This window comes from Perca flavescens, chromosome 8 (assembly GCF_004354835.1).
Source record: "Perca flavescens isolate YP-PL-M2 chromosome 8, PFLA_1.0, whole genome shotgun sequence".
Taxonomy (NCBI): domain Eukaryota; kingdom Metazoa; phylum Chordata; class Actinopteri; order Perciformes; family Percidae; genus Perca; species Perca flavescens.
The window spans coordinates 27,591,674-27,616,836 of NC_041338.1; the positions used below are offsets into that span (position 1 = coordinate 27,591,674).

A 25,163-nucleotide genomic window follows, 5' to 3' on the forward strand; every position below is an offset into this window, starting at 1 on the left:
ATCTTTTACTACATAATGAGAGATTTATTGTAAACTACTGCAGCAGCTGCCCTTTAAAGGCAAACATTACGTTTATAAAATGATCCTAGTGCTAGTACAGTCATTTACAAAATGTCAGGAGACAGTGAAGTGCAGAGACATTTCAGATGGCTTGTAGTGCTGTTGGTCATATCTGTGAAGACTCCAGCCACAGTGAGGAGCTCTTGACTCGCGGCTGCTGAGAGTCCAGCTTCAGCAGCGCCGTCACAGCGCCCTCTATCTTTGACATCCACTCTTTCTGCAGAAAGTCACACATGAAGGTGTTCAGAAAGAGAAATGTCATCATGTTTAGTATCCTGCAGTTAGCAGCTATTGGGATGGTTTGCTCATGTGATAGTGTTGTACTTATTTGTTTAACTCTTCATTTGTAAAGTGGATTGATACGAGCCCCAACTACAGCCCCATACATGTAAGAACAACCCTGACCAGTTAAACTATTTTCCTCCATTTACAGAAAGAACAAAATGACTTTAGAGATGTACATAGGTAGAAGTTAATGTAAATGAACATGTAATATGCATAAATATGTTAACTAATGAGTTCCTGCATTACAATTTATAAAGTAGAAGACTAACTTGCAGATAAAATGCATGCACATTTAAGACAAAATACATTTTCATAAAGAAAACCCCTGGCCAATGTAAAATAGTCTATGTCAGTAAGTAATTGCAATCATAAAAGGTAAATCTAATGTACTGTGGAAGGGATGAGTTGGTTTACTTCAAAATCCTCTAAACTCGCATAAAAAACTGCCTTGAGCAAAACACACATTTAAAAATATTGTTGTGGTTCTCTGTGAATGTTGATGCCACACAGAAGGCAGAAATGTTTGGAGATAATTAACAGATCCACAGGTGATGTTGTACATCTATATGGTATGTACAATAATATTTTTGAGAACAGAACATAACCGGTGCTCTGCCAGCTCGCCTTTTGGAATTCACTGTACCTTGGCAGACTCTGACGCAGCTTGCAGGATGAATGCTCCGATACACTGCTGGTAACGGTTCTGGTGCATGATTATGAAAGAATGAGGCAGCCCCGATGCTACAAAGGAAGCATAAAATTGCAAAAAACAATTTTTTATCAACACCCAGCCTGACTGTTTCGATTCTGTTGTGTGTTCTAAACATATCATGCTAAGGGTGCTTGAAACCCAATGAAATCAATAAGAAAGAATACTAATATTACTTGAGGCATTGAGCTGATCAATGTTCTTGAGCTGGAGTCGGTCCAGAGAGACGGGCTGGTCCAGAACCGTGAAGGTGCATCCGTCTTTCAGGAGATGATCCAGCTCCAGGTTCTGTGGCATCCTGAGAGGATTCTGCTCTGGACCGATGGACCGCTACACAGGAAGACAGGACACGGTGTGAACACGTTGTGAAGCCTCTGTACAGCCTTACGCTGAATGTCTGTCGTGGTCCAGATCAGACAGATAACAGGACAACGGAGTGACCAACCTTCTTGTTTCTCTTTATCTTTGTGATCAGCAGGAATTCGTCAAACAGGAACAGGTAAACATCGTTCAGCTTTGTGTTCCCTGGCGATCAACCAAAGAAAGATGCTGTGAGATTTTACTCAAATGGAAGCACTGAGCACGTAAAATGTGTTGAAGCTGTGCCAGCTGTACAAACCCGAGAGCCCCATTTTCCCTTCGTGCAGCAGACTTCTGTGAGAAATGAGATTCTCCAGAGTGACAGCCTTTAAGAGATGTTTCAGATTCTGAAAGAGAAGCAGTCAGTAAGGTAAGAAGAAAACATTTTCACCTTTTGGCACGTTAACTGATATCGAAAGATCAAAGTTAATGACACTTAAGTAAATGCTCATGACAGTGCATTGTGAAATGGGAATAGTTTTCTTCGCTTTACATGATATCTGATTTCACGTCCAGATATATGATTGGATCATCTTATCTGCACACAAAAGCTATTGGAGGATGAAGTGTCTTATATCTGTGACTGTGATTATTTATATATATATATATATATATATATATATATATATATATATATATATATATATACATATATATATAAACAAACAAACATATAACCACACAGACCTCAGGAAAGAAGGCACGCTTGTCTCTCTCCCAAACAGGCTGCCACACCAGGGCATCTCTCAACTGTTTCACCTTCTGGTAGTTATCCATCCATTTGACTTTTCCCTCTAAATCACCTGGAAGCAGAGAGGCATCCTTTCAATCACAAAGACAAAAACCTCTGACTGGAATGTACTGCTAAAAACTACCAATACTGCATATGTTTAGGATCAATTAACCACTTTTAAAGCCATGTACTTTAATGACATTAATAACACATTTTATTTCAAATTAGATATATTGTTCTTTAGCACTGATTTATTACCTTGTGTTTTACTGTATAGTGATGGTTGCCTGCCAAACACGGGCGTAACCATGCCGTGACTCGTGGAAGATTATACTCAGCTTTTCCAGTAAATATCCCCCCCACACCCAGAGGACATTGCCCTACACATCTTCGGCGTGATTACAATCCGTCTCGCCACCTGTGCCGCTCTGCCACACCTTTTTAATGGTTATATTAAAGTTACTAGTTGAGGTGCATTGCTGCAGCACAAATTTCCCACAGTCTGTCCATCTAGTTACAGAGTAAACCGCCACAACAGGTCTGCAGGCAGAGGCATGCTGTGTGGAGTACGGTCAGGGCTCCTGGCTGCCGTCCAAATCATGTAGCCTGTTTGCTCGAAAAGACACAAGCTGGTCTGTTTGTTTGACAAAGATAACCTACTTACAACGGCTTGACATGCTTTTGTATCTTATTATGTTTGTCAAACTGAAGAAACACTTAAGTCACGGTCCGCTAAATGACTCGGCTAATACGTCTGACACAGGAATGTTCAGTTTGTGATCAGCTGAAAAGAGCTTTAAGTCATATAACTCATATACATGAGTAAACACACTGTAGGGTGGAGGGTTATATAACCTCCACCCTACAGTGTGTTTACTCAGTCAGTGAGAGTCTGCTGATAAGGCAGTGCGGGAATGCTCAGGTGGTAAAGAACATCACTGGTTTATGTCAGTGAGAACATATTTTGTATTGATGCATTTTTCAATAAAAAGGGAAGTAGTTCACGGTGCTCACATATAGATGTGTCCACTTGCTCTGCTACGACCTGCAGGCCTCTGGTCTCGTCCTCCGTCTGGCATCTCTTCGCGATATTCCGCAACAGCAGCGGGTATCGAGTTAGCCTCTGCAGCGGCGCCACCAGCAGGTCGCGCAGTTGCAGTCTCCGACACTGATCGTTCCTCTCGCACCACTGGGGAGAGAGAGAGACAGGACAGGGTGAGAGAGGAGGGCTGTCGGCGGGAGAAGGAAGAGGGGTGAAAGAGTGGTCACGGTGTTTGTTAGAATGGAGAGGTAATGGAGGGGGGCGGGGGATGGGCAGTGATTGTGATTTCTAAGACCAAAACAAAAGCCCTTACAATACGTACGCATGACGACAGGGTGTGACAGCCCCAGAGCCTGTTGCCTTGCGTCAGTGGTGTAGTGTGTCATTGTTTGTGCACTTGCAGGCTTTTGGCCTACGTGGTAATGAGGTAACTGGGAGTTCCCAGGTTACTTAACCCAGCCTGCCTACAGGCCAGTGTGCGTCGGTCCCTTCACCCTGCACCAGCCTGAGTTCACCTTTATTTTGTTGCTTCTTTTGTTAACACTGACACAATGCATCCCACATTGTTCATTGCATTCACACGTTTATCGGTGTTTTAAGCCCCCGAAGTCGCCTTCCAGGCAGCGCTGCTTGAAAGGCACTAGGATTAGGCAATGGTTATGGTTATGGTTAGGCCTAAGGTTAGGGTTGGGTGCCTTGAAGTCAACGGTCGCAACGCTGCCTGGAAGGCACAAGGATTAGGCAATGGTTATGGTTATGGTTGGGGTAGGGTTAGAGTTAGTGATTAAGGGTTATAATTTCATGGCACTGGCCTATTGATCTGAAAACAACGGGGGAGGTTTTCTGAGGGAGTTGAATGGGATGTCGTGGAGTAATGGATGGTTAAGTTCGTAGTGTAGAGGCAGCTCTGTCACCCCAACATCTGGGGGATTGGGGTACGAAGCCCAGGCAAGGTGCACCAATAGGACCACAGGGCAAAGGAAAAGGGATGGATCTAGAGCTGGGATGTGGTTTTTGGGTGTCCATTTTTAAGTTGAACCAGAAAAGGATTTCTAAATAGAAAGGAAAAAATAGAGGAAAAACGCAGAGAAAGTAACAACATAAATAATATAGAATAAAGAAGTAGTTTAAGGGACTGAAATAAAGTATTGAGATGAATGCTAAAAGAAGTCAACGGTCGCAGCGCTGCCTGGAAGGCACTAGGATTAGGCAATTGTTATGGTTATGGTTAGGGTTAGGGTTAGGTGCCTTGAAGTCAACGGTCGCAGCGCTGCCTGGAAGGAGACGTTGGGGGCTTAAAACACCATCGAGCCATTCACACGCCCTCATACACCACTGATCCTGACTTCTACATCCCATTGTCTTTACGTTTGCAGTTGAAGTTAATAAATGTCAGTTTGTCAATGTTAAGTTTGCTGTGTATTCTCCCCCCTTTGTTGGAGCCTGCGAGTCATAACACAGGGAAGGTTACACAAGGGACACATGGTCACATTCTCTCTTTTAGGATTGGGCATGGAGAACCGGTTCCAACTTGGAATCGTTCCAAAAATTAATTTATTAAATACATTTTTTTTTTTTATTGGAATTGTTTGTAAAGTTTGGTTTTGAATCCAATAGAAAAATCGGATTTAACATGCGCAAGTTTTGGTTTCCGTAGCGGCCAGCGTACTTTCAGGCGCTTGTTGTGTTGCAGCCATGGAGCACAGTAAGTGGCGCTCTAAAGTGTGGCTTTATTTTTCGTTGAAAAAGCCCGGTAAAACTATGAACCACCATTGAATCAAAATAAAAATTTCCTCTGTGAAATAAGCATGTGACCCGTTTCAACTCCACCCTCAAAGAATTGGAATCGAGAATCGATAACAGAATTGGAATTTGAATTAGAATTGTTAAAATCAAAACGATGCCCAACCCTACTCTCTTTAGCAGGCCTTGGTGACACTGAACTGCTTGTTTGCGGTTTAGGCCTCAGTTCGGCTGTGTCCTCTCTTATGCTGCGTTCTCTCCTATGCTGCTTTCCATTTACTGTGGAAGTTGGAAGCCGGAGCTGGGAATGGCGTCACACCCGAGTTGATCACGCTCCAGTACAAGTCAGACAGAGCTCTAGCCAGGTTAGCCATTGCTAGCAATACTAGCTAGCAGTTGAAAACTACACATTACGCTGTATTTTGTGCAAACAAACACCGTAGCAACATGTCAACAGATAGAAGTTGGACAGGACTGTGTGTACGACTGGTTTAATGAGACACAAATAAGACAGGAGTGCTATTAAACTATATATTACTACAGCTTTCACTACTGTCGAAGCACAGAGCCGCCATGTTGGATAGTGAGGTTGTCTGACTTTCCAAGTCGGAAAACCAACATCAGAGGGCATTCCATTTGAAATTTCTGACTTGGAAATTCCGACTTCCAAGTACAAAGGGAACACACCATTATACTTTGCAATGTGCTGCCTGCAGCGTTGTTAAGGTACATGGCGTCCCTGTCCCTGCTCTGACTCGTACACACAATTAAGCTGCCTTCTGGGAATTCCCTCCTGTACCTTCACATAACATCCAAAGTCCTCTCTGGGCTTCAGGCTGTCCAGATAAAGCAGAGCCGTGGAGTAGTTGAGGCAGTACTTCTGCAGGCAGTGACATACGCTCTCCTGGAAAGCCTGCCAACAGATAGGAGTGTTATACAAACATTAGGATACAGCCTGCTAGGTCACATCAGCCATTAACCTGCAGATAAACAGATCACAAAAAGGCAAGAAGAAGATACCAGTCTGGGTACAAGCACAAAATTTACCCTGAGAGTGAAAACACATTATCCAGCTACTGTGAGGCTGCTTCTTGTGATGCATAATTTAACAGTATGATGAAAAGGTTTCAAATATTTTCCTTGATCTTTGGAGCAAAATTATTCATTATCAAAGAACATATTAAACTCTGACTGCTGTGAGCTCTTTGAGGCAACCTGAACCTGGAAAGCCATCATATATATATATATATATATATATATATATATATATATATATATATATATATATATTATTATTATTATGAAATGTTGTGAATCAATCTAATTGAATGTGTGTTGTACACTCATGAATAATGTGCACACGTATCCAGCATACATTTAGACAAGTTTGTATTCAAGTGTGAAATGTTTCCCTTGTGTCCAACATCTTTTACATTTGAACGAATAGTTGAGCGAATCGTTGAGCGCAAGTCAGAGTCAACGTGTTTGTATTAATGTGTGTCCACGTGTGAGTCACACTTGCCTTGCTCAGCAGCTCCAGCAGGGTGGGCCCGCCACCCTCCGTAATCTCCAATGTGTCCTTGATGACGCGGAGGATTTTGTTCAGGAAACCAAAGCTCACCTGCAGCAGAAAACACTCAGTGTCAATTGTCACCACACAGTCATTTGTTAATAGAAGAAAAAAAAAAACATTTTGTAATGTATTTCCTCTTTTGTGTCTTCTGAATCACAAAGTAATACAACTAATTATAATTAATACTAAAAGTGACTAATATAAATGTCATTCCCTATGAATGGTTACAGGTCACTTTGTTTTCACCATTAACTGTAGTGTAAATGCGAGAATGTAAGTGTTGTCAATTAAAAAGGCAAAAACAACAAGGAGTTGATTTCCCACTAAAAAAACTATTAAATGTCATAAACTGTAACAGTTGAGTGAATGAGTGATGAATGAATTAACGAATGAATAGGTAGAGACTGACCTCAGTTTGAATCTTGGGTGCCAACAATAAGAACACTATGCATGTCCCACATTAAGTTATTGTTTTGGATTGGTCTTGACTTTTATGTTTTTAGACAGCTGTTGTTTTTAAATATTTTGTATGATTTTATTCTAAATGTTATTCATGATTTTTCAGTTTAATTCTGATTGCGTGGCAGACAGTATCTTGTGTTTTCTGTCTTGCTGTTTGTCTCTCACTACTTGCTATCGGTGCCTCTTGAGCGCAACAAGGCTAAATAAAGCTTTAACAAATAAATAATCAAAATAATTAATCTTTTCATGTAAGAGCACTTTTTCGAGAGCAACAAAGAGTTAAGATTTTCTGTCTTTTACCTTATGATGCTGCACAACAACAAAATGTTCTATTATAATGCTATGAAGGCTGCATTTGTGATTATTGACAAAACACGCCTAAAACTAACAGGCCTCGTGCTTCTTATTTGCACCAGGTCTCACCAGGCAAAGCTCATTAAGGTTTGCAAACAGCCTCCAGGAGTCGACATCAGTCAGGCAGTTCTGTATGTGCAGGTTCGTGAGGGTAGCCAAAAACACCTGAAAGCAACAAAGCAGTCAGAGAAAGAAAGAAATCTGTTGTGCTAGCATTACAACCCTCTGCTGTAAAGAATAAAAACACAAAGCAGCAGGTGTTGGGTTTCTCTTGGGTTTGGTCTATTTATGTGTGGTTCGTGTGTGTGTGTGTGTGTGTGTGTGTATTCTGAGGCTTTGCACGGTCACCTCTTTGAGAACCATGAGCTGATCCAGGAAGTAAACACACTCGCTGGTGAAGAGTTCCCAGATGGCCTCTTGTCTCTTGAAGCCCTGAGGGTCATCGGCAGCGCTCACCTGGGAAGACTGGTCCTGCAGGAACTCCGCCAGAGAGTAGTCCTGTACACAGACGGGTGGAAAAAGAAGAAAAAAAAAGTATATTCTGTTACTGTAAAGTTCCTACCACCACCCTGACACACTCAAGCGCATGTCATTGTTTTTTGTTTTTTTTCAGAATTGCGTGCAGGTTGACATGACTGGTTATTGCCTAGAAATTCTGGTTCTTGCATAACTTGCGTGATCTAAACGTTGCGGGAGCTTCTCTGTTAACTGCCGTCCTGTTATTTCTGAGTCACTTGTTAAACACTGAGATCTATTTGGATTCCAAATCTGGATCTCTTAGTTCAAACTCTGACTTTGCTTGCATTAGAAGCCTTTGCACAGTCAGAACCAACATGAGGATTTACCTAACAAACAGTCTGGATGCTTAACAGGCTTTTGCAGCTGACAGTGCTCATTTCTCACCTTATACCTCTGTAGGTCAGGGTTTCTCCAGTCCTGAATCTGTGATGTTGAGAGATATTTTTCAATATCAGATGCCGTGCCTGTCTGTGACTTCCCTTTAGTCTGAAAGGTGAGGGAAAAGACATGCAGTTATCATTCTCTATATGGGCAATTTATGTTATGGATGTGTGGTGATCGAGGAAAAAGACCTGTTTGCAAAGTTATTTTATTCAAATATCTCTTTATATGACAGTGTTGAAAAACTATGTTTTTAAAAACTAAACTAACAAGTTTGGTTTAAGTTCTGCATTTCAATTGTTGACCAATTACAAAAGCTGTGTGGGGCAAAAGGGATAAGAGGAACCACATTAATCTGCTTTGAGAAGCGGGTCAGAGAACAATGTCCAAACCAACTGCCCACAGCTAAAACAAAGTGCATCGAAAAACAAAACTCCAAGCACACCATTGGCACTAGCCGCACACAACAACAACAACAACAACAACAATAACAACTAACAGACAAACACCTACCGTACCACGCCTTGAAAAGGGCCACTTTGACTTCTTCGTATCTGCAACAAAAATCATAAACATTAAATACAGATTATGAACAAAAGATCAAGCAAGAATGTGTGCTGTGCAACAGATGGGATTAGAATCAAACAAAACAGTGTGTCACGGTTACAACTGGGGTGGCCTTTGTTTGGCAAATATGAGAGCTTGGAAGCACACAAATAGTGTAGGCTAAGGCTATGTGTTGCTTTTTTTATCTTTGGGACATGTTTTAGGTTTTGAACCACATACTGATACACTGGTAAGGAGCACCAACACACACTGACTAACTGTATGCTGATTAACCTTTTCAAACTGAGGCCTAAAACTGTGTTTTATTGCTAGTTCCAATTATCTGCCTTTCAAAGTCTCTAATAAGCTTCAAATATGAAGGTTTTGCATTGTCTTTTTTTTTTTTTTTTTTTTTTTTAGAATAACCAGGATTGTTTGACAATTTTGGTGTGAACAATTGCATTTGCGATTTATGACGAATTATATATATATAAATACAAAATAATGGTTTGTCTAGAAACATGATGTTTATAAGATGCTATTTATTAAAATTCTAAAAGCAGTTAAGCATGAAAGCTCATTACAGAACAGTAATTCAGATAATGAGTGAAATACTACGCGGCTGACAACAGTCTTTTAACTAGAATATAATACAGGGTCAAGTTTTGAAAGTGCAAAAAAAAATTCAAACCACTTTACTAATCCGCCTCCCTTCAAAGGGGTCATGGGTCAACACCTGGTTTTTCAAAAGCATCATAACAAGGGCAACTACTTAGAGAACTATTTTCAGCCCCTTCCTTCATTAATTGAGCGTGGGAAACAACCAAACTTTGATGCTGATATCTTGCTTACATTGCCTCAACAACATGGTAGGACAGGTTACAGCCACACACATGATTAGGGGTGCACTGATCCGATATTAAGATCGGATATCGGTCCCGATATTGAAAAAATAGCTGGATCGGGGATCGGAAAAATTAACAGATCCACGGGCTGATCCAGTTTTGTTAGATTTTTTTCCCTCTGTCGCACGTGTGTCGCATGCTGCAAGAGTTGAGTGTAAAAATAAATAAGAATTCAATACATTAAACCTATGTCATTTTGTCTTAGTTAGGAAAGTAATGTTTAGGAAAGTCTGGTGCCTTTAGTCTCTTCCACATGGTGGAAGGAAGGTATAAGGTGGAAGGTATACAGTGTATTATTAATTCAACAACGGTATTGGATCGGTATCGGGTATCGACAGACACACAAAGCCCAGGCATAGGTATCAGGACTGAAAAAGTCGGATTGGTGCATCCCTACACATGATAGCTCATTTTGCTCTTCAGGACTGGGGGGTTATTTTTTATTTTGACTGACAGGGAGATACACCAATCGGTACATGAGGAAGCATCCGTAGGGTAAATCAGCCACTTGATTCACAAAGCCAGAAACGATACCATTAAAATATATTTAATACAATGTAGAATTTTACCAGAGAAGTTTGAATCATTTAAAATGTCAGCTGCTCCATTGGATACAAAAAGGTCTCCTGGTGAAACATCCAATCCGGGCAAGCTGACCACCACGGAGCTTCGTCTCCTTTCATGGAGCCTAGGGGAATTGTAAACAGGCGTTATGTCTTCAGATGGTATTCCACTTCTTTTTTGGCTGACAATCACACTAACGTTAAAACTGGCAGGCAGTAATGCTTGACATTTTCAACACAGCCTCACGGGACATCTGAGATTCCCTGTGACAAGAAGATCAACTATTATTCTACTGTAAATGTAATACCGCACAAAGAGAATAGACAGGAAATAACAGAATTCCTTTTGTCATTTTACATGGTTGAAATACCACTGAAATACCATCTGCATTGTGAAGCAAATTGGTGATTAACATGAGTATGAAGGATAAGTGTTATGTGTAGATAGCCGATTAATGGATCACTCTATTTGTGTGGAAGGAGGCGAGCTGCCAGTGTGTGCCAGTTATAATCCTCTTGGTCTCCTTTTCATTGTTAGTAACCGAGGCATGGCTGTGGCTGGAAAAACACAGGCCTGCCTTTTAGCCTCAGGCAAAGCTCAGACAGACACTGTTCTCAAGTGTTTTGACTTATCCTCTGATGTTGTACTTCAGGGATTACTGCTGAAATTAAAAACCAAAGACCCTCATAAATGTAATTCAATTATGTTATAATGGTGAGTGTGATATTAAATGTGCTGACTAAATATTTTGAAAGGGCATGGCCACATTAATATTTTCCTTTGTTACAAGAATGAAACAAGTCTAAACGTAGCAAAACTTGATTGTTGACTTCAACAATAACAATCCAAACTGTGCCAAGTCATGTAACACGGCTGCAGTCAGCAGAACTAAGCTGCACAGCCACCAGACAAGCTGGTTTTGCCAAAGGTGAGGTTCCCTTTTAGCACGGAGACACTGATCGACAGCAGGGTTTTGCTTTTAAAAAGAACAGTTCAAGAGTTCAGAAGCAGATGGAAAAAGGTCTGACAAAGGAGAAATAATAACACAAAATCGGAGTTACAGAATCCACTTCACACTAGCGTTAGATTGTACAGTAAACGCATCCTCATTACATCGGGGTAGATCATCACGTGTAACAGTTAGGGGTGTTGAAATGAATCATTGCACCGATGCATCGCGATGCGGACCTAGACGGTTCTGCATTGATCCAGAGACAGACCATAATCGATTATTGCCTACTGATGTTACTTGTTGATTTTCCAGTCGCTGCTTTTTTTGTTTTTGCCTTTTGTCTGTTGTCTGCTGTGTTCAGACTCCGCTGCATTCAGGAAGTGTCTTTTTTAAGAGCAGATACAATAAAAAGGGGCGTTCATACATATCTGACTGCTTGAATTTGTTGATGAACCCCATGTGTAGCAATAAATAATAATACTGAGGAGGTGACACATCGTGATGCATCGTGATGTTGAATCGATTTCGAATTGTTGACAGGATAATCAAATCCAAACGTGAGACCAGTGAGATTCACACCCCTAGTAACGGTTAAGGTTATCAGGACATGATCGGACCATAAGGAAGCCTGGCTTACAGATAAGAGCTAATGACCCTGTTTATAACAATACAATAAAGTAGAGCAGAAGTAAAAGCAAGGGGACCAATGCTGGTACTGGTTTGTCTCTGTCGACCATTATATGTAAAATCGGCTTTGTGGACTTGACTTTCTCCCTCTAATAGCTCATAATATCCCCTCATACAGTGGCTGCATTTGCACAAGCAGCAAACAAGACTAACTCCAATACACATGTAGGCCACATGACTGCAGGGCCAACCTGTACACTGTGAGGATCAGCTAGTCTGCAACTGAACAGAACACTGACACGTTTTTTTTCCTCAAGAACACTTTTGTTGAACTGTGAAAGCACCAATTGTTCATTGCTCCCACTGGCAGGGGCTCTGTTCTCCCCAGGTAAACTGATACAACCCCCTCCAGATCAATGTATAGGCAGGCAGCGATGCTATGACAGACAATAGGCAGCAGCAGCAGCAGCAGCACCTGAGCACTGTAGAGGATGCGTGGCTAATGGGACAGTAAGAAAGGCACGATTACTCCTCTAAACCAGGTCAGTGCCTCCTTGCAGTTCATTCCACAGCATTCTCACAATGACATCTTGTTGTTGTGTGACCACTCAGAAAGCTTTCTCTGTGTTAGCCTCTCTGCCACCGACAGTACTTGGGTGTTTTGTTCCCCGCACAACAAGAGAAAATAATGATGCCCAAAAACAAAACTGTCCCAACCAATGGCTCGCAGGGTCCAGTCACTGTAAGAGGCACAGTGCCAGGGTGCAATTAGAGGGACAAAAGCTGCCTAATTATCCAGTGAGGGGAAGAGCCCGGCAGCCCATTAGGAGGGGTGTGGGTGGCAGTAATAGAAAACAGCCTTAATGAGGGTTTGTCTAGCCCCATACATAACCATGGGACTCTCAAAACGTAACCCACCAAGCTTATGCTCCATTAACAAAGACATGACTGACAATGAATGAACAATAGGGCTCCTTAAACCAAAGGTCCAATCATCCTCACTCACAAGCATAGAAGGCATGGCACTCATGATGCTGAATGTTATAGCTCAAATTTCCGTGTTAAGGAAATGATGTCACACAGCTATTTTTGAAACAGCTGTGGTTTACTATGGAAATTAGAGATGAATCAAAAACACACACACACACATATATATATATATATATATATATATATATATATATATATATATATACACTGTAGTCCAGCTTATCAGTTACAGGAAATTATTTTACTACATTGCTGATATGCAAACATATTCTCACAAAGCTTGAAAGTGAAGTCCCTGTGTTTTTTGGCTATGCTAACAGCCCACAGACAACATGCAAAACAGTCCAAGGTACACGTACCTATTAGGGCTAATCTCTTTCTCCTGCAAAAAGAGAAGAAATACTGCATCAGTCAATGAAAAACTTCAAATTGTAACCATTCTATACACTAAGACATCACTATTTGCTGAAAACATACATAACTGTAAATGTGCTGAGATGATTAACGTCTCCTTAACATGCTTTGAAGTTCCAGTGTGTAAGCAAAACAAGTTCAAATCAGATACACTTATTTTTATTTTCCAAAGCTGTTATTATACTATTTTACATGCCATAATAGCACCCTCTTACTGTGCACTCAGCATTAAATAGAGGGTGCAAAGACCTCCAACTGCTAACGACTCCGCTATATCAGTTTCAAAGACATTCAAATTTGAATCAGTGTTTTAAGTGGTCTATTGGATTCAAAAGCCTCTGATATCTGAGGAGAATGTCGGAACTCTATTGAGAATGTGCTCGGTTGAATACCACGAGCTGATGAATAGATCTCCCCATTATCTTTTTCCAACGCTCACTGACCCCTCTATTATTGGGTGACTGCTGACTGCGGTGAATAGGGGCCCAAGGAGAGCACTTCCCAGTGTCCTCCAGGCAGTGGGTTTGGTCAGAGCTGTCAGTGCATGTAACTGCTGATTCATTTGCTGTCAAAGCTCGCATTGTGAGTGACCACCGCAGGAGGTAAGGCAGCATGAGGGAGAGAAGGTTTCCGCGAGGAAGGAATTTTTAACCATTTAATTTATAGGCTTTGGATAAAAATCCTCACCAGACTAAAGCACATGTCCCGTGGTGATGTTGGGGGGAGGTTTGCGGTAGGGGTGCATCATATATTGACTCAATATCGTTATCGCGATATCACGTTGCGCAATATTATATTGAAAGTGTCGCAATAAGCATGCAATATTTTGTTTATTTTGTGGAGCATTGCGTACCGTCCGTTGGCTGTGTGGCTTAGTTGTGTTCGATTTAGAGCCCGCTTGAAACGCTATAATGATCGTGTTTCATTGGCCAGTTACCGTGCCACTTGCACATGTTAGTGCACGTCAGCGCACGGGGCCCACTACGTGATAAGCCCTATGGAGCGTACCACGTGTGTGCATATTTCGACTGAGTGACAGTGTAAGTGAAGAACTAGATAGAGACAACTAAATGGAACGAATCAGAGAAGCGAAAGAAAAGTTGTGTCCTGTTCTCTTAATTTATTTATTTTATACTGTGTACAACCAGTAAAACATGTCCTGTTCTGTACACATGGTCCTTATTTATTTATTCATGTTGTATCCCAATATTCATAATCAATATCGCAATATCACATTTTGTATATCGGGCAACCCTAGTTTGCGTGATGATTAGAGAAACAAATGATTATGTGCAGCCATGCTTTATGTGAAATCCCACAGACGACTGGTAAAAGCTCACCTGTTCTCCACTTTCAGGAAATCCAAAATCTTTAACAATAGTAGGATGAGCACTGCGACATTCTTGTCTCTTGGAAGTGACGCCGTTGTCAAACGTCTTTGATCTATGTGACCTGGTCTTCTGTCGGCTGGAGGAAGAAATGGGCCGATGATTGTGACAGATCTCTCCATTGGAGAGCGGGCTTGCTGCAAGAGGAGATTGGCCTCTGTGTACTAGGGACGGGGGGCTTATGGGGGATTGTGTGCTCTCAGAGGAAGGCTCCTCCTGAGTGCTCCCCATCGTGACAGGATCCCGGATATCCAGAGGACGTCTGGTGCTCCTCATCCTCCTCAAGGTGGGAGATGTGGAGATGCGTGCAGGGGCCTGCCGGTCAAACTGGAAGAAAGGTGCGACCAAGCCATCAGAGTCCACCAGGGACGAATTTCTCAGCTTGGAGTGTGTCCGCGTGAGATCTATGTGCATTATGACCGGGTTGCTGGTCTGACACTCCTTGTGCTGAAAAGGCCCACAGTCCGTTTGGGTCTGTGCATTTGCCACACCTGTGGTGACAACTTCATTTCCGACCCACTCAATGTAACTCCAGTCCAGCTTCTTCTCAACATCCTGCTCTTTATCCTGTAGAATAACGTGCTTCAGCGTAGACATTATAACCTCAAAGGCATTGTAGTGCAGCAGAAAACGTGTGATCTAATGGCCTGGTGGCTTCGCCTCCTCTCAGTTACGGTCAGATGATAATCCTGTTGCATTCCAGCACTGTTCACATCGTTCACCTCTCAAAGTCCTGGGGATTGGGGGGGGGGGAGAAGTAGAAAATGTGTCAATACCCAGAAGCAAAATGAAGCTGGGTGGGCCCAACTTGCCTCCTAATCTTCTGAAAGGGGATTTGAACTGGGTTGAAAACGGTCAGTTGGCAGTGAAGTACCCTTAAAAAGATAAAGTGTGTGTTAAATGTGCATTAGCACATCTGTGTGAAGGGGGGCAAACCTGGTGGAGTAGACTTGGTCAATGGGGGAACAATCTATTTCAGTGTACAGTAACGGCATGGTTGTCAGTCTAATGTGGAGTGAGACACAAAGAACCGAAAGCAGCCATGCACTTTCATTTCAGCTTTCCCGTCCCAGACTGTTGTCTGGTCAGCTGTATGTACACCGATATTGATTTTCTCTTTTGGTAGCCGACTAAAGGTACAACACTTTCGTTTTTATACCCACCTTTCCACCAGATTAGGTCAATTTCATTGTTTATTCAAAGCCGCGCGCGCAGTGAACTCGGCACATCCACGAGGCAACGAAGGTAAAAAAAACAAATAAAGAATGTATCAGAAAGTTTACAGCGATAATAAACTGCGCTGAATTTCATGCGGTGATGAAAGCAGAAACCGCACGTGTTTGGAAAAGAAGCTCGTTAAAATGTAAGAAGGCTGGACTTACATCTGCCGGCACCTCGCGACGACTTGAAGACTGGCGGTGAAGTGAAGGGTGATCGGGAGAGTTCTGCTGCTGTCGGAGGTAAAATAAATAAATAAAGAGAGCAGGTTCAAGATGAGGCTCGCAGATTTCAGAAGGATAAATTCTCCGACGGTGTTCCGTTTTCTGACCAAAAAAAGAAGCAGGTCTGTGTGGTGCGGAGAGAGGGAGCGTGTCCTTGTCCGGAGTTGGTGCAAAGGTGCGACTGCACTGCTGCACTGCCTGCATCAATACACACACACACACACTCTCTCTCTCTCTCTCTCTCTCTCTCTCTCTCTTTCTCTCTCACTCTCTCACTCTCACTCTCTCTCACTCACTCACTCTCTTTCTCTCTCTCACTCTCTCTCTCTCTCTCTCTCTCTCTCCCCCCTATTCAATAAAAAAAATTCAATTCGAAGGGGCTTTATTTGCATCTGTGTGTGTGTGTGTGTGTGTGTGTGTGTGTGTGTGTGTGTGTGTGTGTGTGTGTGTGTGCGCGTGTGTGTGTGTGTGTGTGTGGTGATACATATTGGGCAGCAAGATATGACCTCTCTCCTTCTCCCAGGACAGGAGTATTTTTAATTTTGAGAGGTCATTCAGCTCTTTGAAATCTGAGATTACGGAGTTGAACTTGATAAATGTTCCTTGTGTTATTGAATGTTTTACATTGTAGGTGAAAGTGCATCTCTGTCCCAACCTCACAGTGACCACATGTTCTGTTTTATTTTGGTTGTCATGCTTTTGTTTGTGTTTTCCTGTTTCGATTGCCAGTTTGTGGTGACTAAGCCTGTACCTGGTTAGGATCGGTCTCTGCTTTCTATCTCTGACGGTATAGAGATATTCTGCCAATTCGTAATCTCTTTTTAGTGCCAGATAGCATTCTAATCTATTTTGGTTTAGTTTCTTATTTTCAATGGTCCAGATAGGTTTCTTACATTATCTCTCTCTCTCTCTCTCTCTCTCTCTCTCTCTCTCTCTCTCTCTCTCTCTCTCTATCTATCTATCTATCTTGCTTTCTCTCTCTCTCCAACCCAAGGGACACAATTAATTGCAATTAATTACTAAATTACATGTATTAATCTATTTGGGTCACAGTGGTATTGTAGGAGATGGAAACAACACTCCATTCGACCTCAGTATAGGAATATAAGCAAATGTATAATTGCTGGCCTTTTAGTTATATTGTATTGACCATACACTAATATAATATACGTTCAAAATGTGCCACTATTTTCATCACTGGTTCTCACCATTGACATTCAATTCTTAAAATCTTGTTAAAAAATGTCATCATATATATGCTGTATATTCTTTAATCTTTTAAAATTATTATATATAATTATTATAGTAACAATTTGTTTTTCTTTCATTATAGTACATTGTGTAATAGTGATATAGTTAAGTAGGCCATGGTGGAAGAAGTACTCCCTTTACTTAAAATATTAGAAATATGCTTGTAAGTGTCAAAAGTAAAAATACACAATTTCTGTCCTGAAATGTAGTGTAGTAGAGGTGTAGTACAGTAGGCTAAAATGCAAAGAACTCAAGTAAAGTACCTCAAATTTGTAAAGAACTTGAGTAAATGAAGTTAGTTACTTTTCAACACCAAGCCTACCTTTTCTATTGTACAGTGTGTATATAGTGTAGTAACGTGAAAATCATTTGTTGTGTTTTTCTTCCATTCTTACAGCATACACACATTACACTACATGCTTGGCAATACTATATATTTTTAAACATATATATTTTAATTTTGCAGTTTTATTTCTCTCACCATATGAAATAAAAAAATAGTGACTGTAAAGTACAGTACCATTTACTGTTGGAGGCGTTGTGTCAAAATGACTACTACACACATCAGGGCTTTAAAGATGTAACTTCCAAGCAGACATAAACTAGTTTGTGTGCCAAAATGAAATAATTTTACAGCATTAAAAAGACTAGGCTATAAACATCAACACCTCTTTCATGGACTCCAGGGCATTTTTCTGGTATTCCTCTGGTTTCACTATTCCTGTATTTTTTTGAAAAATAATTTGAAATTAGCTTTTTATTTATCTATAATGTCTCTGAAATCTATTAATGTTTATGTCTTACCGGCTATATATATTTATATGTGTGTCACCCTGAATATGTCTGAGGAACCAGTCGTTGGCAGAACTTGGCACCAGTATGATATGAAAAAACCTTCTGTGGTCCATTTCAGGAGAGCAGCAGAACGAAGTGAACACTAGAGGGCGATATAGGTCTGATTTTGTAAGGGATTGCCTGTATGAGTAGTAGTCTAACCCCTTTGAGGCTTGATCTCTAGTGGCCCCTGGTGTGTCAATAAAGGTACTACATAGAAATGTCCAAAACCTCCAAGACTGTACGGCCATATGCCAACCCGATCTTCTACTTTTCAAAATAAAAGCTCGCGTCCCCGTCTCATGCCATCCCGCCTGGTGCCGTCCGGAATAAAATACTCAAATAAAATACTTTAAAAAATATCTCTTACTTTTCTAAGTAAAAGCTTCCCCGAGCTTCTACTTTTCAAAGTAAAAGCTCTTGAATAAAATACTTAAAAATAATTTTGGTGTTTTTTAACTAAACCGTAAGATAAATGCAGACTATCATGCTAATGAATAAAATACTTTATATATTTGGTGTTTTTTTTAACTAAACAGTAACGACAATCATACTGATGAATAAAATACTTAAAAATATGTGTCCCTATAAAATAAATGCAGATTATAGTCAAACTAAAATTGCAATTGTATTTGCAGCAATGTCCCAGTGAAGTGTGAAAACAATATAGAATATAAAAATAAAAAGCAGTCTTGGAAAGAGTGTAACATGTTTATTTTTGTATTCTTGTGTGTGCAGATCCTTGTTATCCCTCCTCAGGAAATCCTGCCGTTAGTTGGCAGAAATGGCTGCAGAATCCAGGGTGGGGATCCTCAGAATATATCCCCCACAGCTCACCCCGCCTTCCTCTTCCAACGTAACCTGTCTTCTATCTGTCTATCTTAGAACCGCAAGAGTCAACACCACATTCCTTACAGAGCGTACGCACTGCGTCCACCTGTGTAGGTCAAGGGAAAGAATAAATACAGTAAACGTGGGTTGACAATGTGTTATATTATCCCCACTAACATTTAGGCCTATTGTTGTGACTTCAATCTATTCAACTGCATCAAAAAGCCACTTTGCTTACATACAACTGTCCTGCAGTTTGTAGGCCTGTAACAGACAAAGCTTCCATGAGAGTCCTTTGTGAAAAGAACAAAATAAAGGGTGATACAAACTATGTGGAGGATACCTTCAAATTCATCAATTCATTTGAGAGTCTGTCTCCAGTAATATTGATGTCATCTGCCTCTGCTGAGTTTCTTGGACCTTGAGCTTTTAAAAACTCTGTGTTTAGCACAGTGTTGGACCTTCGTGTGCCTCGCCCAATCCAAGGTGCCCAAAAATGATGGCTGGGATGGACAGTAAAAGGATTCTTCCTGTTACCTGTTAATCAGAATGAAATGTTGGAAAAAGTGTTTAGCAAGTTCATTAGTTTGGACAAATGTAGTTTACATAGCTGTTAAAGATATGTTGCTGAAAAAAAAGGACAAAGTACATTTTGCAACTTTGCACGGCTTACTCTGCAGGGAGGGTTGTCCAGGTTAGGACTGAATGGCAAGAAGGATTCTGGCGGTGGGTCTTGGGCTCTCTCTGCTGGGTCTCTTTGTCCTAACAGCATTAAGTGAACACAGCCAATGCAGCTCCACAGAAAATGAAGAGCGATTTCAGACCTTTGCACTCCTCTGTCTGGGAATTGATGCCCATCTCTCTGCAGTCTCAGCGTCCAACTAGGCGTCATGGAGAGGTGGCCTACAGATCTGCAAATGCCTCAGTATAGCCTGCCTTTTTATTGTGGTCTTGAGGCAGAAAGGGCAGTGGAAGTGACCACTGCTTCCACTCTTGAAGGCTTGGTGGCATTTTGTTATGAAGAAATCTATGAAGGGACAAAAGCATTACGTGCTTGCCCTATAAAATAAAGCAACTAGAATGTAAAGTTACTATTAGTAAGCTTACTAAGTAGCAGTAGTTACAAACAAATAATAATGGCATAGCAAAAAGCTGATGGAGGGAACTAACCTTCATGTTGAATGGCATTATTTACATGCACCTCCATGTCTATGCTTACTGTCAATATATATGCTTACTGTCAATGTCTATGTCTATGTCTATGTCTGTCTGTCTATATCGATTGCTCACATGACTCAACATTTGTCTGTGTCAACTCAAATCTTGTCGTCTGTTGCCCTTGTCTAATATGCGTCGTTTCACTCGGTCAGTGCTATGTGTCCTTGCTATGTGGTGTTGCAGCCGTGGCAACAGGGCCTGTCATTATTATCCCATCTAAAGCAATTATTGCAAATTATTAACAGCTTGCCACATTAATAAGAGCAATCAGAATATCAGGAAAGGGGGGGGTCACGTGACCAGCTACCGCTATGGTTGCAAGAGACTGAGGCTCCCACACTCACCTCCGTATTTCATTAAATACCCAGGTCTATTACTTTTTCTTCGACACCAAACCGTTTTGTCTGTTATCACGGTGACTCAGTGAAACGCTTGCAGGCACGAAAAAGCGGGTCTTGCTGTCGCCTAAACTATCTACTCGGTCAGAGAAATTTGTTAGCATGGCGGCGGCTGATGGAATGTTAGCTAATGGAGCAACTGATTCTCTGACATGGAGGACTTAATCGCTCGGGTTTTGGAGAGGCAGCTAAGTGTGCTTGAATCAGTGATCTACAACGCAGTGAAAGGAGTGTTGGCAGAAATGAATGCCTTGAAGAAACACATCGAGGCAGAACCTGAGATGCAGGAAACTATGGTATGTGAGCCGAAGCAATCTGACTGCGTCACATTCACGATCCAATGGCTTCGGGTGCCTGAAGGGACTCAACACAAACTACACGCTAAACACAACTCAGACTCGTTTAGCCGCCTGCCCGCAGGAGAGAGTTCGCCTTCACTGCAGCTGCGGAGCCAGGTGTTTTCCGCCCTGAATTAGAAGTGGAGGAAGACGCACTACATGCACGGGTCGCCCCGCACCGCGGACCATTACCGACAGCGGAACCGGATGGCGGCGATGGAACTTTGCGTTCGGCCGTGACTGGAGGACTCAGTACCGGTGGACTAATACCGCCTTCCCACTGGCATGTGAAATCACCTCCGTAATAATCAATACGCCCCAAGTGGACATCGTACTACACCGTTGAAAGCGTCGGAATAGGAATAGTAGAAATCGGGAGTAGAAAAGAAATGGCGGAGAGAACAAATGTGTCAGTGTCCGAATGTCCAATTCTCTATGACCTCTCATCTGAGGGCTATAGAGATATAAACAGAAAGGCTGCTGCGTGGAGAAAAGTATTGCTCTGAATGCTGTCTGAATGAATAACGTCAATTCACTTGAGCTAACAAGGTCTGCTAACTAATTAGCGTTAGCTAACATCATCTAGCAAGCTCAGGCTAGTTGACATTAGCTAACGCTAACTAGTTAGCGTCGATTAGCTAATGCGAGCAATTGTATTAACTGCCCTAATAATATTAGGAAATCATGAAAATTACATGACAACATATCGTTTTGAAATCATTATTTATTTTATTAAAAGTTTCCACACGCCACATCACCCGCTCCCGCATTGATTATATTTTGTGCTCCAGTGAGCTTAAGACAATGTTCCACACGATAGCAAAAGAACCAGCAATGCTGTCTGATCACAATGCGCTGATAACCACATTCCGTTCTGATATGTTAGGAGAAAGATCTAGGAGATGGCAATTTAATAATTCCCTTCTCCAGAACACAGCTTTTGATACAGAATTTAGAACCACACTGGCTGAATTGGTATCAATTAATACCGACTCAGTTTATGATCCTGCATATATATGGCAAGCAACTAAAGGATTTATTAGAGATTTAACATCCTCCTTCGCAATTAATTTGAAGAGGAAAAGAGAGGCAAGGATAGCGGAGTTGGAAGAACGCTGTAAATCATTAGAGCAATCTCTTAAGACTTGTTTTTCTAAATCTACACAAACTCTTCTAGTCACAAGTCGAACAGAGCTGAATGATCTGCTAAGAAGGAGAGTTCATAGTGCACAGAGTGAGGCAAAATTACTATTTTAACAACTGTAAACCAAGAAAATTGCTTGCTCTGAAATTAAAACAAAGCGAATCCACAGCTACTATCAACATCATCCGCACAGACCGAGGTATCTAAACAAATCCTAAGGATTTCAGCGCCACTTTTCAATCCTTTTACTCAAAGTTGTATGAGTCCTCCTGCAACCCAGATCTGACACAGTGCCAGAAGTTCCTAAAAGAACTAAACCTGTCTCTTCTTAACCCAGAAGAGGCAAACGAACTGGGTCAACCGATAACCTTAGAGTTTCAGGATTGATTTTAAGGTTCTTTTGTTAGTTTTTAAATGTCTTAATGGTGTTGGGCCTTCTTATCTTTTTGAACTGCTTTTACCATATGAGCCTTCGCGAACCCTGAGGTCCTCTGGTACTGGCCTTTTAACTATTCCCAAGGTCAGGACACACACTCACGGAGAAGCGTCGTTTCAGTACTACGGCCCCCATCTGTGTCTGCCGTCGGACCTCAGGGCTGCAGAGAATGTTCAGATTTTTAAGAGCAGGCTCAAGACCCACCTGTTTAATTTAGCTTTTCTGTGCCCAGTGACATGTTAGTTTTATTGTGTGTATGAGACGGTGTATCTGGATGTTGTTGGTGGGTGTGTGTCTGTAGGTGTCTGGGGATGTATTTATGTGATGGGGGGTGGGGGGTCAATTGTTTTTTAATTGTAAAGCACTTTGTGCTACATTTTACATGTATGAAAAGTGCTCTATAAATAAAGTTTGATTGATTGATTGATAGAGGAACTTAAATCAGTATTAAAAACAGTTAAAAAAGGGAAAACACCAGGGTTGGATGAAATCTCATCAGAACTTCTTCTACAGTATTTTGACATATTAAGAAGGAGCTGGTTGAGCACTGTTTGTTATGGTTCGTTGTGCAGGTTGGCGCGGTTTGTTTTTGTTGGCGTTTGTGGAGACTGAGCTGTCTACAGAGACCGCGTTTTTTTACAGTGTGTTCAGGGGACAGGCAGCTAGCGGATAGTGAACGTTGGGTTTCCTCCTTTGTGATGCTTTGCCAGGCCTTGACTGCAGGTGTCTTCGGCTGTTGTTTGTTTGCAGGTCTTTCTGCCTTAAGTTTTGTCTTAAGCATGTGGAATGCATGCTCGATCGGATTGAGATCAGGTAATTGACTCGGCCATTGTAGAATATTTCACTTCTTTGCCTTGAAAAACGCCTGGGTTGCTTTTGCAGTATGTTTTGGATCATTGTCCATCTGTACTGTGAAGTGCCGTCCAATCAATTTTGTTGAATTTGGCTGAATATGAACAGACATAATGTTCCTATAGACTTCAGAATTCATGCGGCTGCTTCCATCTTCTGTCATATCATCAATAAACACTAGTGACCCAGTGCCACTGGAAGCTGTGCATGCCCATGCTATTTAACTGCCTCCACCATGTTTAATAGATTGTGATAGATGTGGTGTGCTTTAAATCAAGAGCCGTCCCAAGCCTTCTCCATACTTTTCTCTTCCCGTCATTCTGGTACAGGTTTATCTTAGTTTCATCAGTCCAAAGAATGCTGTTCCAGAACTGGGCTGCTTTTTTTGATGTCTTCTGGCAAACTCTAATCTGGTTTTTCTATTCTTGAGGCTTATGAATGGTTTGCACCTTGTGGTGAACCCTCTGTATTCGCTCTTGTGAAATTTTCTCTTTATGGTAGACTTGGATAATAAAACGCCTACTTCCTGGAGAGTCTACTTCACTTCACTAGATGTTGTGAAGGGGTTCTTCTTTATCATGGAAAGGATCCTGTGATCATCAACCACTGTTGTCTTCCATGGACGTAAGGGCCTTTTTGTATTGCTTAGCTCAGCGGTGCGTTCCTTTTTTCTCAGAATGTACCAAACTGTTGATTTGGCCACTCCTAATGTTTCTGCCATCTCTCTGATAGATATTTTATTTTTTTGCAGCCTAAGGATGGCCTGCTTTACTTGCATTGAGAGCTCCTTTGACCGCATGTTGTGGATTTGTAGCAACAGCTTCCAAATGAAAATGTCACACCTGAAATCAACTCCAGACCTTTTATCTGCCTAATTGATGTTGAAATAATGAGGGAATAGCCCTTACTCATGAAACAGCTTTTGACTCAATTGTCCAATTACTTTAGGTCCCTTGAAATAAGGGCACTATGTATGAAAATGTTTGCAATTCTTAAAGGAACACGCCGACTTATTGGAAATTTAGCTTATTCACCGTAACCCCCAGAGTTAGATGAGTCGATACATACCCTTCTCATCTCCGTGCGTGCTGTAACGCTGTCTGACGGCTCCAGCATTAGCCTAGCCTAGCACAGATCCTGCAGGTGAATGGTTCCAGTAATCCTACTGCTGATTTCATCTCAATGATTTCATTTCAAATCCATTGTGTTAGTGGACAGGGCCAAAATTATGAAAACTGTGTCACTGTCCAAATATTTCCGGCCCTAACTGTATGCTACACCAACAAGTGGGATCTGGACACCCCAATTTGGCACAATACACACTTAATATCTGGTAAAAGAAAACCTTTGCTTGTAAGCAGTGGAGTGACAGAGGCATTTCTACTGTAAACCAGCTATTCAATGAGAAAGGTTTGTTGAGTTTTGAAGACCTAAGAGCTAGTTATGAGGTCCCCAGCACATCCTTCTTATTGTATCTGCGCTTAAGAGCAGCCCTAAAATGTTGTGGAATGCCATGGGGAAACAGTCTTGAGCCGCACCCAGTTATTAAATGGTTTGTTGATTTTCCTGTGAGAGGATTAGCGTCCAAGATCTATGCTAAACTGATGCAAGTATCCATAGGAGAACTCCCAATAGCAAGGAAATAGGAGTGAGAGCTGAGCCCTGAGGGGAACGTAATTAATTGGGAGACAGTTTGGGATAACATTTTCCATTGTTCAAAGAACCCAAATCACCAGCAGATCCACTTCAACATATGTCATAGGACATACTGGACTATTCAGAAGAGATATGTCTCTAAAGTCATTCCCACTC

General features: G+C 41.5%; 1 protein-coding gene across 1 annotated transcript; it reads right to left on the reverse strand.

The window, feature by feature from the left end:
* Window positions 1-16,256, reverse strand: plekhg7 (pleckstrin homology domain containing, family G (with RhoGef domain) member 7). The gene is made up of 17 exons (XM_028585841.1): window positions 15,990-16,256; window positions 14,560-15,340; window positions 13,165-13,187; window positions 10,242-10,360; window positions 8,735-8,775; window positions 8,225-8,326; window positions 7,670-7,819; window positions 7,391-7,486; window positions 6,455-6,553; window positions 5,732-5,845; window positions 3,162-3,336; window positions 2,102-2,217; window positions 1,674-1,761; window positions 1,500-1,579; window positions 1,231-1,384; window positions 989-1,086; window positions 1-277 (listed from the first exon to the last, which is right to left on the reverse strand). The coding sequence occupies exons 2-17, from the start codon at window positions 15,202-15,204 to the stop codon at window positions 167-169; spliced, it is 2,211 nt and encodes a 736-aa protein (XP_028441642.1). The 5' UTR covers window positions 15,205-15,340; window positions 15,990-16,256; the 3' UTR covers window positions 1-166.
* Window positions 16,257-25,163: the final 8,907 nt, after the last annotated feature.

Coding starts and splice junctions, on each gene's coding strand:
- plekhg7 (XM_028585841.1), bottom strand. CDS start 15,204: ATGTCTACGCTGAAGCACGTTATTCTACAGGATAAAGAGCAGGATGTT. Junction 2,218..3,161: donor GCAAGTGGACACATCTATAT/GTGAGCACCGTG, acceptor CTCTGCTTCCAG/GTGATTTAGAGGGAAAAGTC. Junction 1,580..1,673: donor AGGGAAAATGGGGCTCTCGG/GTTTGTACAGCT, acceptor GTTGATCGCCAG/GGAACACAAAGCTGAACGAT.